The 17,486-nt window shown below is 36.8% G+C and overlaps 1 protein-coding gene across 2 annotated transcripts; it reads right to left on the reverse strand.

Annotated features, from left to right (window-relative positions):
- Nucleotides 1-1,813: 1,813 nt before the first annotated feature.
- Nucleotides 1,814-8,621, reverse strand: LOC126713503 (protein NRT1/ PTR FAMILY 5.10-like). 2 transcript variants are annotated; one of them, XM_050413261.1, is made up of 4 exons: nucleotides 8,319-8,621; nucleotides 8,008-8,225; nucleotides 3,669-4,216; nucleotides 1,814-2,714 (listed from the first exon to the last, which is right to left on the reverse strand). In XM_050413261.1, the coding sequence occupies exons 1-4, from the start codon at nucleotides 8,581-8,583 to the stop codon at nucleotides 1,898-1,900; spliced, it is 1,848 nt and encodes a 615-aa protein (XP_050269218.1). In that variant the 5' UTR covers nucleotides 8,584-8,621; the 3' UTR covers nucleotides 1,814-1,897. The 2 variants fall into 2 exon arrangements, with proteins under 2 accessions (XP_050269218.1, XP_050269219.1); XM_050413262.1 differs by lacking the exon at nucleotides 8,319-8,621 and adding an exon at nucleotides 7,760-7,895 and having other exon boundaries at nucleotides 8,008-8,156.
- Nucleotides 8,622-17,486: the final 8,865 nt, after the last annotated feature.

The raw sequence follows: 17,486 nt of genomic DNA on the forward strand, positions 1-17,486 counted from the left end.
ATTTGTTTCTTGTTTCAAACTGCTTATTGATTTATGTTTATGAGTTATTCATTGATATATGTCTTTATTTGTGTGTTGTTTGAAATCAAGAAGTTATTTTGTTTACTTGTATTATTTCCACACATGCAGTTATGCATTTTGTTTAGTGTTTCAAGAAATATACAGGTTGATTCAATTGAGTTGCTGTCTACACTTGCAACTGATGGATAGTAGTTAGGATCGAACGTCGGGCAGATTGCTTTTCTGCAGAATTTTTCCAACTCAGCCCTAGTTGTTTTAAAACGTTTTTAGGGTTTCTTATTTGTCCTAAGTATAAAAGGCAAACTCTAGCCACATTTTAGTGTTCCTCATATTGCGGTTTGTGTAAATCTCTTGTGAGATCTAGAGGAGCTTTCTTTTACACAAACTTAGGATTTTCAAGGAGGAGATATTCTCTACACCTTGATGATCAAAACAGTTGCTGCCATTAAAGCTTAAAGAATACACAAGTGGGGGTGCTTGTAGCTGGTGGGAATCTAAAGAAAGAAGGAGTCCGTGGATTCGGAGCTTGCACGTGGTCGTGTCAGTAAGTTCTACTGGTTGGTAGCATTAGGAAGTCGAGCGGGGGTGCTTGTAAGTCCTTTTGTATGAACTTCGATTCTTTCTGATAGTGGATTCAAGTTTACCTTGAGGATAGCTAGGTCAAATCCTCCCCAGGTTTTTACCGGTTTAGTTTCCTAGGTGATCATATCGTGTGTTATTTATTTTCTGCTGTTTTGCATGATTTGATCTTTATTATTGTGATAACCTAGACTTGTTTAATTGGATTAAGTGACAACTTGGCTAATTACCTAGGTTTAATCTATTGTTTAAAGGGTCTAAAAACTATTAAAATCTATTATATGGGTTGGAATTTACTTGCGCATCGTGCCCTCACGCTTGTATTATATAAAATGATAATTATGAAATATATTTACAAATACATTTAGCTCTAGTCGAGCCTTACATCCCTCATGCTACTTACCATGAATAATGATTATACTGCAACAATATGAGAGTAGGGGTGTGCATGGGTCGGGTTGGGTCGGGTTGAGGGGATTTTTTGACCCAACCCACCATGGTGGGTCAAAAAAAATTCAACCCAACCCAACCCATCACATAAGTCCAACCCAAACCAACCCAACCCACATGGGTCGGGTTGGGTTTGGTTGAACCCATGGGTTTGATAAATTTTTATTATTATTATTATTAAATTGAGTAAAAAAAAATATAAATATTAATATATTAAAAAAAACTTAAAGATTAGTATCAATGTAACTCCATAAAGGCTCAACACTAATGACTAAACAACAATAGTAATTTATTAGGATTTGTGTGAACTAATTGGCTTTTATATAGGATAGGAAGAATTGGTTATTTAAAAAAATTTGTTAATTATATAATATATTTTTTATATATATTAAATTAGTATTAGTAGGAGGAATTGAGAAAATGTTGCTCTACAGCTTGTTTTTTTTAAAAATTATTAAATATATAATATATATTTAAATATATATATATATATATATATATAAAAGTGCCCTACAATTGATTTTTCTTTTAAAAATTTATTAAATATAAAATATATTTTAAATATATATTAAATATGGTAGGTCGGGTTGGGTTTGGTGGGTTTGTAAATTTATGACCCAAACCCAACCCGACCCGCTATAATTTTTTTTTTTTATAACCCAACCCAACCCACCAAGCCTTAAAAACCGACCCAACCCGGTGGGTCGGGTTGGGTTGGGTCGGGTTTGGCGGGTTGATGGGTTTTCTGCACACCCCTATATGAGAGTACACTTCACTCTTATGTATTAGCCCTCCCTTAATTGCTTACTATATATTACAAATTGAAGTAAACGTGGGATGACCGTACCTATGTTGTACTTTTCCTATTATAAATATAAGATTTTGCAAAATATACATATGCAGCCAATGCTATTGCACTGAGTCCTGCAAGTAGCCAATAGAAGTAATCAAGATGTGCCCGATTAAGATTATCAGCAAACCAACTATTTTTGCCATCCCTGCCGGTCACTTCTTCAATGACAGAGATGAGAAAGCTACTTAAAAAATTCCCGACCCCAAAAATACTGAGATAGAGGGCGAGGCCCACACTTCTTAATTCAATTGGGACCTGATCATAGAAGAATTCTTGTAGGCCAACCACAGTGAAAACATCAGCAATTCCTGACAGAACATATTGAGGAAGAAGCCACCATGCACTCATTGGAATAGTCACATTTGGCATATCAACTAGCTCATATTCTTTGGCAATTTTGAGCCTTTTCATTTCAACTAGAGCTGCAACTACAACGCAAATGGCAGAGAAAAGCATCCCAATTCCAATTCTCTGTAACATCGTGATACCAGAGGGATTTCTAGTAAAAGCTCTTGCTATAGGAACAAAGATGCGATCATATATAGGAATGACGAGAATAATGGACAGGTTGACAAAGAACTGTAGTGAAGCAGCTGGTATCTCAAAACCAGGAAAAATTGTTCTGTCCATAGTAGCACCTTGCTTGGTAAAGAAAGTTGAGATCTGAGCATACACAACAGCATATCCCAAGCTCGTAACCCATATTGGAACAAGCCTAAGAACAGTCTTTGCTTCTTCAATGTTACTGAAAGAACAAACCTTGCCTTCTTCTTTTGAACCATCTGGGGACAACAAGGCCTTGTTAAGAAACCTGCAACATCAGAGGATTCAGATGGCCCTATAAGAGGACTTGTTATCTAATTTAAATATTTAATTAACCGATTCAAAGTAGTTTTAGTGAGTCAACTTCTATTGCAAGTGGAAGACTTGTCCAGTACCTACGAATCACATTATGGCATTCTTAATATAAGAGAAGTTCCTTGTACTATTTTCAAATTTGTTTCCCTTTCTTTGGAAAAGCAGAAGTCCCTTTGTGTCATGCTAAAAAGTTGCATCCTAAAAAGATGTAAGAGCCCTCTAATTTGGGACCAATGTCAGGTGGTAATTGGTATGTGTAGCTTTAGGTAAGCAAATAACCACATAACATGGATACTGAGCCCGCAACTTATTGTTTTTGGTGGAAGACATTTGCCATTACATGAAAACCTGATCTCAATCTTAAAAAGCTTGCACTTAATACACCAAGATCCCATTTTTATAATATTTGGGAGATGTGATTAATAAGCAGCCTTACTGCCCCCTCCTTTTTCTTTTTTTTCTTTTTTGGCAGGGTCTTATTCTTAAGGAGTGTCAAGGTCAATGGCTGTTTATAAAATCCTATAGAAGCACAAAAGAGAGTCCGTTTGGGAGTAATTATTAGGTACTCCCGGAGTATGAAAAATGATGTTCCTTCTTCTAACATTCATGGTGAAGTCCACTCATTAAATTTATGGTGAGATCCACCATGAATTTGAGAAGAGAGTGTGTCATTTCTCTGTACTTTGAGAGTACCTAAGAATTTTCCTTCGTTTGGAAGCCTCTTGATAAATTAATTTTACTATTTCCAAGTTCTTTTGAAATTGTCAAAGACATTGCGAGTATACTGAAATAAAAGCTTATCTAAGACTTCAAATGTACCATAATTAGTTACTGTTCCTATATTGCTACTTTTCTATTTCCTTTTCCTCTTAATTTATCAGCATATGATGAAATGCACTTATCTTACTTGAATTGTTCAGAGCTATGGTGTGGCAGGGTTGCATGAGCTTCCTCTTCAATAATTATTGGCAAAGGGGTAGTCCGCCAATTTTTAACAGCAGCAACAAAGACTCGACCAATCCTGAGAAATGGGCTTTTCTCATCCCCTTTAACACTATATCGATAAGTCTTGGTACCGAGCAAGAAAACGCCCAATGCAGCAACCATTAGAATACAAGGAATTCCAAATCCCAGACCCCAACTAAGGTTTTCTTGTATATAGCATGTGACCAAATTTGTAATAGCAGCACCCCCACATATACCAAAATACCACCAGTTGAAGAATGAGCTTTTGGCTTTGCACTCCTCAGGATCTAGTCCATCAAACTGATCAGCTCCAAAAGCCTGAACACAAGGTTTGTGTCCACCTTGCCCAACTGCAACTAGATATAGAGATAAGAAGAATAAGATTACTTGGAGCTGACAAGTAGAACGTAACATAATTTTGTTGGCGTCTATGTAATCAGAAGTGCTTAGAGAAGGAAGCATAGCCGACACAGTCAACAAGCCTAGTCCCTGTGATTCATCCCAATCCAAGTCAAAGATTATTTAACAGAAAAATATGACAGAAGCTTCTAACACAATGCTAAATAAGGCATTTCTCTCAAAGTCAAGATTACGTATAAATTAAGGTTCAACATGTTGGGGTTTATGCCATAAAATCCAATTTATTGATATGTCATAAATAATTAAATTGTTTAATTATATGAGACTATTTATAAATGAACTAATGGGACATTATCATAGTCCTTGAGATGTATTGTATGTGATTTAGTCACAGAATATATAAATCACAAATTCCTTGTAAATTCAAAATATAGTTTGTAGTCAGTGATGAAATTAGGCGTTTCATTTGTGAAGACTATAACACATCAACTAAGATGGTTTGTCTTGATCATGGAAGTGGAGACTTCTAGTTAATGTGTTGATGTGTCTTAAGTGTTAAGACATAATGAACTGGACCGCTGTGAGATTAATTATTCAACCAACAACTGTCACCTGAATAATTAATCTCACGACTTATAATTTCATAGACTCTCAATCCTAAGAGGATAGTGAACCCGATTATGAAATGTAGGTTACTTTGATATATCTAGAGTCAGATCTAATATTCACAGTCAAAATCTCAGTATATTAGGTAACCACATGTAGTGTTAAGGGAACACATATTCTCAAGATAGAATCCATAATCTCTTATATAGAGACACGAAATATCCTTTTGATATAAGTTTAATGGAAACTGGTTATTCAAGGCGCCCACTTTAGTAAGGAGTTACTAAAGCTTATATTTATTGAAATTAGATTTCAATAAACCGGGTAAACCGGGTACTCAAGGATAAAATAGTTGTTTACAAAGTGACAATTCCTTATGACTTTGTTCACTATGGATATTTCATGGAGGGTCAAATGATATCATTAGAGTCTTGGGATATAATTTATTAATAAAGTCTAGAATGTAATTATATTTATATAGTGCTATTAAATATAATTAATGGTAACTTTAGACTTGTTAAGAGTTGATAGAAAAGCCCTAAGCCCATTGAAGCTAAAGTCTTATTTGTTCTCTTTGGTCCCATCTCAAGCCACAAACTAAAATCCAATCGGGTAGGCCCAAAAGGCTAACCCAATTAGATAATCAGTTTTTATTTAATAATAGTTATTAAATAAAGTAACTACTAACGTAGTTAGTATGTACGTATGATAAAAAAAATAAAATAAAAATAAAACAGTTTTTCTCTACAAGGAGGAGAAGAAGAACTTTCTTTGAAAATCAACATACAAAAGGACTGATTGAGAGACCACACTTCTTGGGCATCATGTGGAATTGAGATGTTGATTAAAGGTATTCTCAAGTCTTGTTTTGAATTTCACTGCATCAAGGTACACTTTCTATTCTTTGTTCTAGAATTCAGGGTTACATGTTATCTTTCATGAATGAAGTAGATTTGTGTTTGTTGCTTCTGTTATGTGTTTTGTATGAGATACAAAACCAGATTTTCCAACACAACATGTGTCTTTTATTTAGTGGGCTAGCACAGTAAATAAATAAATAAATATATATATATATATATATATATTATATACGGGTTAATAATTATGTACAATGTTGACTGTCTCAAGAGCATTCATACAAGGTATGAATGCTCATTAGACCATCAACATTGTATATAAGATGCCATATATGGGAACTTGTGCCTAGGAAAGATATTAGAAAAATGTTAAGTATTGGACGAGGTTCAATTTGGTCTCTCAACCATTAATTTCAAAACCAATATGATGTCATCCTTGAGTCTCCCTCGCACTAACCATAAAAAAAAAGTCTAATAGTTGAAATTGACTTGATTTTTGAATTTTTTTTTTTACATGTTTTACAATAACCGTTTCATGTGTGCCCAATTTGCCATATTAGCTAGTTTTGTATAAACTTAAAAGGGAGGGAAAAACTAAGGACCTAATCGATATTGAAAGTTGAAGGACCAAATTAAACAACTAAAAACTTTAAATTTGACATGTTTTATCAACTTCTACAAATTTCTCTTTCAAGGTAAATAGGCTATAGATTAGAAAAAAAATATCAATCAACCAGCAAATTGGAGAAGCATTTAAGTTCAAAATAGCTTTAGTCTATTTGAAGCCCATTACAAATGTATCCTTACAAAGTTAGACCCTAGATTTATTCAACTTTAATTCATGGCCATCAAATGGAAAGGATCCAAATCCATAATGAAGATGTTAATATATTTAAATGTATTTAGGCTTTGTATTAGGGGGTGAGGGGGAGTTTAACTTGATCTTTCAAGAGGGGCAATTTCACAAAATAAAGCATAGTCTAAAAAAGTAATAATAATTATAAACAAAAACCAAAAACGTCCAAATTTAAAAAACAATCATATATTAATATTCACGTTGGGGAGGGGCAATGAGTCAGAAACTTTCACATCTACTTTCAAACTCATTTTTGTCATCATCCACTTCTCCATTATGTCACACATGCTAGGCTCATCCACTTTCAAACTCATTTTTGTCATCTTCAACTTCTCCATCATGTCACACATGCTAAAACTCATTTTTGTCATCTTCCACTTCTCCATCATGTCACACATGCTAGGCTCATCCACTTTCAAACTCATTTTTGTCATCATCCACTTCTCCATCATGTCACACGTGCTAGGCTCACACGGCAATGAGCCAGAAACTTTCAAAAACAATCATATATTAATATTAAATTAGGCTCATTCACTTCTCCATTATATTACGTTGGGAGGGGCAATGAGTCAGAATGAGATGGAAATTTTCCAAGGCTTTGTCATGTCACATGTGCTAGGCTCACCAAACTAAAAAGCAAAAATAAAGTTGAAAGAAGTCATCTACATTAAACTGAAGGCAGAAGAACATGAAGAACGAAAGAAGAATTGAAGAAGCAGTGAAGAAACAAAGAGGAAGAAGGAGCTGCATCGTTTGCAAACAAGATCCGAGCAAAATCTCCTCCAAAACATCAATTTAGCGAACAAGATCTGCTACTTTCAGCTTCTAGCGAACAAGATAACCCTCTCAATGATGAAGGATTCAAAACTTCCGACAAGTTTTCAGTGAATATTTTCAAACAAAAAGCCCAAGTCAGACCGGAAAACCCGTGCACAGTCTAAAATGTCCATTTCATTGCCTTTTTAAGGTTCAGATACAAAGGAAAGTAGGGAACCGTGAGAAGCAGTCTGGTCACGGTTCTCAAAACCGTGAGGTCTGACCGCGATTCACACGGGTCCCTACTTTTTTCCCATAAAGCGATTCTTAAGGCTAAACGAATCGTAAAAATAACGGTTCGAGGTTTTTCCGGTCGAACAGTACAGTCCGATCCAGGTTTCAAAACCTTGCAGTCTATAGCTAATAGAGTTGGGCTGCATGTCATTCTTATCCCACATGTGTGGTTCTTACATACACGGTTTTACAAGTGTGGATTTTACATAAGAGTTGTTTCAGGAAGTGACCACGCAAATGAACCCAATACTATTACTTCTTTCTTATTTTAAAAAAAAGAAAAAGAAAAAAAAGAAAACTTACTTGAATAAATAAAGTCCTGGGCACAAAAGAATAAATTGGCGATGTACAAGACATTTAGCACAAGCAGCTATTTAATTCCATGGTCCCAAAGTTCAAAGCAAAGAACAAGAAGCTATTTTTAGAGCTCCAAATTATTCTACAATGGTTATTAGTAAGTGAAAAAAATGAAGTTAGTGGAACCCAATCGAGAAAATGTTAGTATATAAAAAAAAAAAAAAAGTGTGGTTAGGAGAGGGACACAGACGTACCAAGATGTAGATAAGAGAAGCAACGACAATGGTGCGGTAGCGACCCAGAAATGAATCAGCCAGGAATGCTCCCAAAAGAGGAAGCAACGACGCTGTTCCAGACCATACGTTAACGTTCTCCGCCGCAGTGGCTGTGGACTGACCCAGCGGTCCCGTCAAGTACGTTATCAAGTTCGCGCTTATCCCATAGTATGCAAACCTCTCCGCCACTTCCACACCTATATATAACAAATCTATCACAAAACGCACACACAAAATATATGAAATAATTAGTGGATACTGTACTCATGTATGTAGTGTTAAAGTGTTACCTATGATGAAATATGCTGACCTCCAGCCACCAGTGTTCGATCGGAGGACTGGGCGGCCTTTGTGGTCTACGGCACCATCCACAGTGTCTGACAGTGACACAAGTGGGGTGTCCATGTTATGGCCGCCTATCTTCTTTGCTTTCCTACTACGTTGGACTTTCCCAACACTACTGAACCTTAAAAAAGAGTTTTTCCTAAAAGCAAGCAAGCAAGCAACAACCACGAAACCAACGTAAACATATTTCGTTTCGTACATCATCACCATGTTCCTTCCTTCCTTCCTTCCACCTGTTTCTTCTTTTTCCTTTTTTTGTCTTTTTCTTTTTGTTAACATCGACCACTTTATTATGTGTTTTGATATTAAAAAAAAAAAGAAAAGAAAAGAAAAAAATTGAAGGAATAAGCAATCAAACGAGGGAATATATTATTAGTGTTTTTCTTCCTTTACAATTTAATTTAACATGGACCATTCATATTAGCTTTACAAATTTAGTTGTACAATTTTAATTTTCTTTGCACGCTCTTTTTTTTTTTTTTTTTTTTTTTTTGCAAATTGGTATTATTATTATTGTGATGTATGAAAACTCATAAGTATTGTTATTTTAAATATTGGGTAGAACTGTAGAAGTAACCTTTAACTAAAAATATAATCATAATCATAATCATAATCATAGGGGGTGTTTTTTCTTATCTATGCATACATGGGTTTAAAATAGTGATATGATAACAATATACAATCTAAATTTGGATATAGCAAGGAATTTATTTCATTGACTACTAATTTCTTCCAAAGCATTCTGGCAGCTCAAGGATCATGCAAAATCAAATGTTAAATTTAGCTGTTTGAGGCCATACAATCACTATACTTAAAAGAGACCTAAATTATCACCTAATCAAGGAATTTTTAGATAATCCTAACAAACTATATAATAAATCCACTAATATAAATTTATTCCCAAAAAGGGAATATATCTCCATTAATTTGATAATTTCTACGTTGATGACATTTATTAAAAAAAAAAAAAATTCTATCATATTTCCTTATATCTATCAATCATGTTTTCTTTCATTTTTTTATATATTAACGTTGATTCGAAATTATAATTTCAATAGGATTTAAACTCTATAATTATATCAAATGAGACTCAACATATACATATATATATATATATATATATCATTTTTAATTTCAATAGGATTTAAATTTTATATCAAATGGACTCTACCAACATATTCATCCTTCAAAATATATATATATATATATATATAACCAAATTTGATTAGGAATCCATATCCCTATATTATATTATAAATACTTTTTTTTTTAGTCATTATTTGTTACAATTTCAACTCAGCTTTTCATTCCTATATCATTCTACACTTTCAACATCACTCTGCTATACAATCTCTTGCATTGATTTTGGTTCTTGGAGCGCCTTCAAAAAAAAAGGTATGTAAATTTTTTTTATCAGGTTTAATGTTAACATATATGAGAGATATTTTGGTCAATTAGAAAAAGTTTGATGAAACATAAAAGGAAAAAGAACTAAAGAATGCACAATCTGAAAAAAATAAAAATAAAAATAAATAGTGACTGTATTAGGTAGAGGCTTTTGGAGATTGTTGTTTTCATTTTTGGAATTCTTTACATTCATGTGTATGTATGTATTGGGTTTAATTGAATTGGAATTATCTTTGAAATTTTGGTTTTGATTGAATAATGAAAATGACAGAAGAAATATGTTCCAATATTTGGAGTCTACTGTATATGTGTTGTTGTAGTTTAAACTTAGTATTTGAATTGTTAAATTGTTAATTCACAGTTTTATTGTTCATCTATTAATCATGAATAATAATATTGCTACTTGCAACCATCATGATATGGTATCAATGATGTGATCATTCCGAATGCTTCCTTTAAAGTTTAGATAGAGTCTATTTTATGATTAAAAAATTTTACAATTAAAAGACTTTTGAAATTATATTTTTTTAAGAAAAAATTATTAGACACATTGGATCTTAAATGACTTCTATTAAATTTCATCATTTACGGCATCATTAAAAAAGAAAACTCATATAGATAGGTATTAGGATATTATTTGGAATTATCATAATAGACTAACGTATTACACATGGTACGAATCTAACTATAACATCCTATACTATAAAATAAAAATTGGACTTATGGTTATCTTCTCTTTGCAAAAAATGGTTAAATTCTCATTAATTGTGATAGTTCACTTTTAGATAAAATAGAAACTCTATTAACTAAGTTTTAAGAAATTTAAAATTCTATTTCAAAAAATTTCTAGAAGATTAGATTTTATTTTAATTATTTTAATAATTTTATATTATAAAAGAATAAAATTTATACATTACATATAATTATTCCTTCAATTAACTTCTAAATGATGGAGGATATGAGAATTCAATTTGTAAATCTACTATCAAGATAATATAGATTAGATTCGGGGTGGATAATAAATTTAATTGCAGTTGGGTATTGTGTGAAGTCATCACTATAGAATAGCTCATGCCGGGATGTGTTATGCGGAACCAATGATATGAAAGAAAAATAATTTTTCTAAACCATTATATTGGACAAAAAATTACTTATTTTCATTCATTTTCAAGTTATACATTTTTTTTAAGTCAAGTCATAGACCTTTAAGCAAAATAAATACTTTTAATTTTTATTTAATCATCTCATGCATTGCACAGGTTAACGACTAATCAAGTCATAGAGCTATCTATATGCATATATGTGACAAACAAGCTCATAATTATAATTTTACACAGTGGAGACGTTCTATACACCACCTAATGTGCAATGGGATAATTTGATGTCCAATGTTCTTCCAAATGGTTAATTATTATTAATTTTTGGCTAATATAGTTTGGAGCTATACTACACAAAATGTTTAATTATTATCATTTTTTATCTAGGTTGTGATCGTCGTAGCCCATGAACTAGCACATCAGTGGTTTGGCAATCTTGTAACAACAGAATAGTGGACTCATTTGTGGCTGAATGAAGGGTTCACAACATGGGTACGTATTTATTGCATTGGGTTGTAATTGATCCAAACTGAGCTGTTTATCAAAATTTCAAGATTGGTTTATTTAAAATTATATTTTGAACATTAGCCAGGCTTAATTTTATAACCAAGCTAAAAAAACATGTTCATCCTTACTACATCATTTATTTTGTTCATTAAGCTGAAGCTTGTTCACACATCTTTTGATTAAATTATTTCTTTCTCATATAAAGTCATGGTTAACTGTAAAAAATACATGCTTACATATATTTTTACTTGATAGACAACTACTCTTCATTTATGGCTCTATAAAAAGATTTTTTTTTTTTTTTTTGATTGAGAATACTAAGTTCATTAACCTCGCATTCACACATAACTTTTGACCATGAATTAGATTATTTATATGACCAATTGAATAAGTCAAAAAACCGATAATTTTATATTTCTTATGACCTTATCAATCTATCTATATATATATATATATATATATATATATTAAGAAAGCTAAATTTTATATTTTATTATATATATACAAGTAAAGCCTCAACCTTAGGTTCATGAACTTGTCCATTAACAATTTCATAACAAAATCTTAGGTGTCAAACTATTATTACTTCTAATCTGGTCCAAACAATGACATTACTTTTTACCCATCAATAACAACTTGTCATTTAAGATTTGTTATGATAATCATTCGAAAGTTAGAAAATTTGAAGGCCTAACAACTTGTTACCTATGATTTTTTGTGATAATTGTTTGCCTCTTTTGTTATCTCTCTCTCTTCTTCTTCTTCTTCTTTTAAAAAAAAAATAAAAAAAAATAAAATTTATCAATTGGGTATGGTCTTGGAGTTGGGTGTATGTTTTGGGTGGAGTATACTTTGGTTATATTTTATATTCAATTGAATGAAATCCCTTGATTCAAAACTTGATTAAAACTATATTTTTGGCTAAACTGATTATGAAGTCAATTGTGAATCAATTTAGGTATGATTTTGGTGTTTGGTACACAAAGAATCAATTCATGTGATATAGAATTGAATTTGTTATTGAAGGAGTAAAAATTGGCTTGACGGACCTTTGTTATGTTCGGCTCGACGGATCCTAGCCCATGGGCCGACAATGGGTAAGCCCAAGGCACAGTAGAAACCCTGACTTGAAATACTTGCTACACACGCCTGAATCCTCGTAGAATCCCAAAGGAAATAGGAATCCTAGCACAAGAAGAATTCCGAAAGATACACGCATTAATGAAGACCTTCTCTACAAGGAAAAGTCTTGTCCATCACATTTTGGATTATTCAAGGGGATTCCTATAAGGAAAAGACTTCTACATCAAGGAAGAGAGGCCAACCTTCTACTACTATAAAAGCCCCAATACCCTCACAAATCAAGGTACGCATAATTCACCCCTCTCTAGCACTCTAGAGTTGAGAATAGTTCTAACTTGACCTTCGGAGGGTATTTGGCCGGCACCACACCGGTGCTCTCTGTTAGGTCACTTCTTTCTTCTTACAGGTCACTATTTCAAGCGTGTGAGGATCGTGTAGCTCACTGGTAATTTTTACGGCTTCATCAGTTGGCGCCGTCTATGGGAAAGATCGAGTTTAGCCAGACAATCACTTCCCAGACATAAGAGTTGCATGGTACTCACTCGCTTGATGGCCACCACCAACAACGTTCAAGGAGACGAGTCGCCCCGACCCACTGCGTTGGAAAGACAGGTCCAAACTCTCATGGCAGCGGTAGAGCGTCTCACGAAACAAAACCACGATCTGGAGGAACATCTACGTCAAAGGGACCCAAGACGCGACGTTCAAGAGGAAAACCAAGAAGGTACCAGTGCCGAAAGAAAGGACCAAGAGAGGCCAGAGGGCAGTAATGCCCCAAGCAGGCCGGAGCGGCAGAACCTGAGCCTTCCATCTCTCATGGAAACGGCACCACCACCTATTGTTGCAGAGATGTAGGCGATGAAGGAACAGATGGAGGTCATGATGAATGCCCTCAAAGGACGAGTGTCCAATGACCTTGATGAACTGGTAAACAGAATCGACTCACCATTCACTGTCCCCATCAACTCCTTCCCACTGCCACAGAAATTTCGCATACCCCAGGTTGAAAGCTACGACGGGGTCAAGGACCCCGTCGATCACCTAGAGACTTTCAAGACCCTGATGCACCTTCAAGGAGTACCAAATGAGATCATGTGTAGGGCCTTTCCTACGACGCTGAAAGGTCTTGTGAGAATTTGGTTCAATAGATTAACGCCGAACTCCATCAATATTTTCAAAGAGTTAAACGCCTAGTTCACCTCGCACTTTATTGGGGGACATAGGTACAAAAGGTCTACCGTGTGCTTAATGAGCATCAAGCAGCAAAAAGACGAGACGCAGCGGTCCTACATAACTCATTTCAACAGGGAGACCCTTTCAATTGACGAAGCGGATGATAAGATACTCGTAATAGCATTCACTAACGGGTTACGGAAGGGTAAGCTTTTGTTTTCTTTATACAAGAACGACCTAAAAACCATGTTGGACGTACTCTACAGAGCCACCAAGTACATGAATGTGGAAGATGCATTGTTGGCCCGCGAGGAGAAGCCCATAAAGAGGGAAAGGCAGGAGGACACACGACAAGATAAGGGGCGAAAGATGGCTAGAACCGGAGATCAACGAGATGAAAGGCGCTCTAGACCCCCCGCTGGGAAGTTCACGAGCTTCACCCCATTAACCGCCCCGATAGATTAAGTCTTAATGCAGTTCAAAGATGAAGGAGCACTGACGTTCCCTCGTAAGCTAAAGGGAGATCCCAACAAAAGGCCAAGGGACAAGTATTGCCGCTTCCACCGTGACCACGGGCACAACACAGCCAACTGCAACGATCTGAAACAGCAGATTGAGGCTTTTATCAGACAATGAAAGCTACAATGGTTCGTCAACAAGGAAAGAACCGATCCGCCCCAAGAGCAGGCCCCACGACAGGAGAACGAGCGCCCTAGACCCCCTGTAGGGGACATAAGAATGATCGTAGGGGGCACAACTGCTGCCAGATCTTCCAAAAAAGCCCGCAAAACCTACCTCAGAATGGTCCATAACGTCCAACTTACAGGATCCGTACCTAAGGTGCCACGAATAGATAACCCTATCATCGGATTTTCAAAAAATGATGCCCGAAAGACTTCACAATCCGCATGACAATGCACTTGTGGTCAGCTTGCAAATAGGAGATTATAACATGCATTGGGTCCTTGTCGACAACGGCAGCTCAGCGAACATCCTATGCTACCCGGCATTCCAGCAAATGAGGATTGACAAGGAACGGTTAACCCCAACGAATGCTCCACTCGTGGGATTCGGAGGAACGACGGTGTTCCCCTTGGGCGCAATCACACTATTTGTGACGGCAGGTGACTATCCTCAGTAGATCACTAGGGAGGTAACGTTTCTCGTAGTCGACTGCTCGTCCGCCTACAATGCCATTCTTGGACGGCCCACTCTCAATTCTTGGAAGGCGGTGACTTCAACATACCACTTGATGATTAAATTCCCGACGGATTATGGGGTAGGAGAACTGCGGGGAAATCAAGTGGCAGAGCGGGAATGCTATATTACCATGTTAGAGATGGAGGATCAACAGCAAACGATGTGCATCGGAGAACAACGAGCACTAGCAGAACCAGTGGAGGAACTGGAAGAGGTGAACCTTGATAACTTACGGCTGGAACGGACGACTAGAATTGGCACACTAGCTAGTTGGCCGATACGCCAAGCGCTCACGACTTTCCTCAGAAATAATCAAGACGTGTTCGCCTGGAGTCACGAAGACATGCCAGGAATTGACCCATCAGTCATAGTTCACAAGTTAAATGTATCACCTTCATTCCCTCCAATCCGGCAAAAGAAACGAGTGTTCGCCCAGGAGCGGGACAAGGCCATAGTGGAGGAAGTTCGAAAATTGCTAGACATCCAAGAAGTATACTACCTCGATTGGTTGGCAAACGTCGTCATGATTAAAAAGGCCAACGGAAACTGGCGGATGTGCGTAGATTTCACGGACCTCAACAAGGCTTGCCCTAAAGATAGCTACCCGCTCCCACAGATAGATACCTTGGTAGATTCAACTGCAAGACACTAGCTCCTAAGTTTCATGGACGCTTTCTCGGGCTACAACCAGATCAAGATGGACGAATCTAATCAAGAGAAAACCTCCTTTGTTACAAGCTAGGGACTATTCTGCTACAAGGTGATGCCTTTCGGACTCAAAAATGCTGGGGCAATATACCAAAGGTTAATGAACAAAATGTTTGCGCACCAGATTGGCAGGAGCGTACAAGTTTATGTTGACGACATGTTAGTAAAGAGTCTGCGTGAAGATGATCACCTAGACGACCTCAGGGAGACCTTTGACACACTCCAATCGTTCAACCTGAAGCTGAATCCAAACAAGTGCGCGTTCGGAGTGACAGCGGGGAAATTCTTGGGCTTCATGGTGTCCCAAAGAGGTATAGAGGTCAACTCGGAGAAGATACGGGCCATAATGGAGTTGGAACCACCAAGGACAGTTAAAGAGGTCCAAAGTTTGAATGGAAAAATCGCGGCCCTGAACAGGTTCGTCTCGAGAGCGATGGATAGATGTCTTCTGCACTCTAAGAAAATCATTTGAGTGGACGGACGAATGCCAGACGACATTTGACAACTTAAAGACATATCTTTCCTCTCCACCGTTGTTCAGTCCATCCAAGCCAGGAGAAGAGCTTTACCTGTATTTAGCCGTTTCACACGCCGTTGTAAGCGTAGCTTTGGTGAGAGAGGAAGACAGAACGCAAAGACCAGTCTACTTTACGAGCCGAGCGCTTCGAGGGGCAAAAGAGAGGTACCCTCCGATGGAGAAGTTGGCTTTCACGTTGATAATCGCAGTGCGAAAACTCAAACCGTACTTCCAAGAACACACCATCGTTGTCTTGACGGACAAGCTCTTGAGAAAAGCCATGAGTAGTTCGGAGGTAGTAGGAAGAATGGCTTTATGGGTAGTAGAGCTCAGCAAGTTTGACATACAGTACCATCCGCGAATGGCTATGAAAGGGCAGGTAGTGGCTGATTTTATCGCAGAATTCACCCTCGGAGATGGCCAGGGGGCAGAGGAGAAAAGACAATGGAATATTTATACAGACGAATCTTCAAATAGACGAGCATGAGGAGTCGGCGTGGTGATCCAAACCCCGGAGGGAAATAAGATCCGTTGTATGATCCGACTGGATTTCCCCACAACCAACAACGAGGCAGAATATGAAGCCTTGGTGGCAAGGCTAGACCTCTCAAAAGCTGTAGGTGCGAAAAACATAGTCGTACATTGCGACTCACAAGTAGTAACGAGTCAAATTAATGGCGGCTATGAATGTAAGATTGAAAGAATGAAGAGGTATCTAGAAGAAGTGAAGTACCGAATCGATGACCTTGAAGTCAAATTCGTTCAAATCCCAAGGGAAGAAAACGAATGTACCGACCATCTAGCAAAAGCTACCTCAACCGAATTTATGCTCGTCCCCGAACAGGTGTTATCCTTTGTTCAAGTCTCCTCACTTATTGATAACAGTACAAATATGAAGGTAGTTGACACTGAACACAATTGGACTACACCATTGATATCATATCTGAGAACCAGCATGTTACCAGACGGGAAGGACGCCGCTAGAAAGTTAAAGGTCCAGGCATCACGATTTACGCTGATAAACGATGTCTTATACAAAAGAGGGTTCTCTCTACCATACCTGAGGTGTCTAGGCTATGAGGAAGCAAACTATGTAATGAGAGAAATCCATGAGGGCATCTACGGAAACCACTCGGAGCATGGTCGTTAGTACACAAGATGATCCAAACAAGATACTATTGGCCCACAATGTTGAAGGACACGCAAGCCTATGTCAAGTCCTGCGACAAGTGTCAGAGGTTCAGCAATTTCATCAGGCAGCCATCCAAAAAGCTGAACCCATGACGGCACCTTGGCAGTTCGCTCAATGGGGGCTAAATATCATGGGCCCATTCCCGACAGCGATCAGGCAGCTAAAGTTTTTGGTTGTTGGCATAGAATATTTCACTAAATGGGTAGAAGCGGAGGCCCTAGCAACTATC

Source organism: Quercus robur, chromosome 2 (genome assembly GCF_932294415.1).
Source record: "Quercus robur chromosome 2, dhQueRobu3.1, whole genome shotgun sequence".
NCBI classification, from domain to species: Eukaryota; Viridiplantae; Streptophyta; class Magnoliopsida; order Fagales; family Fagaceae; genus Quercus; species Quercus robur.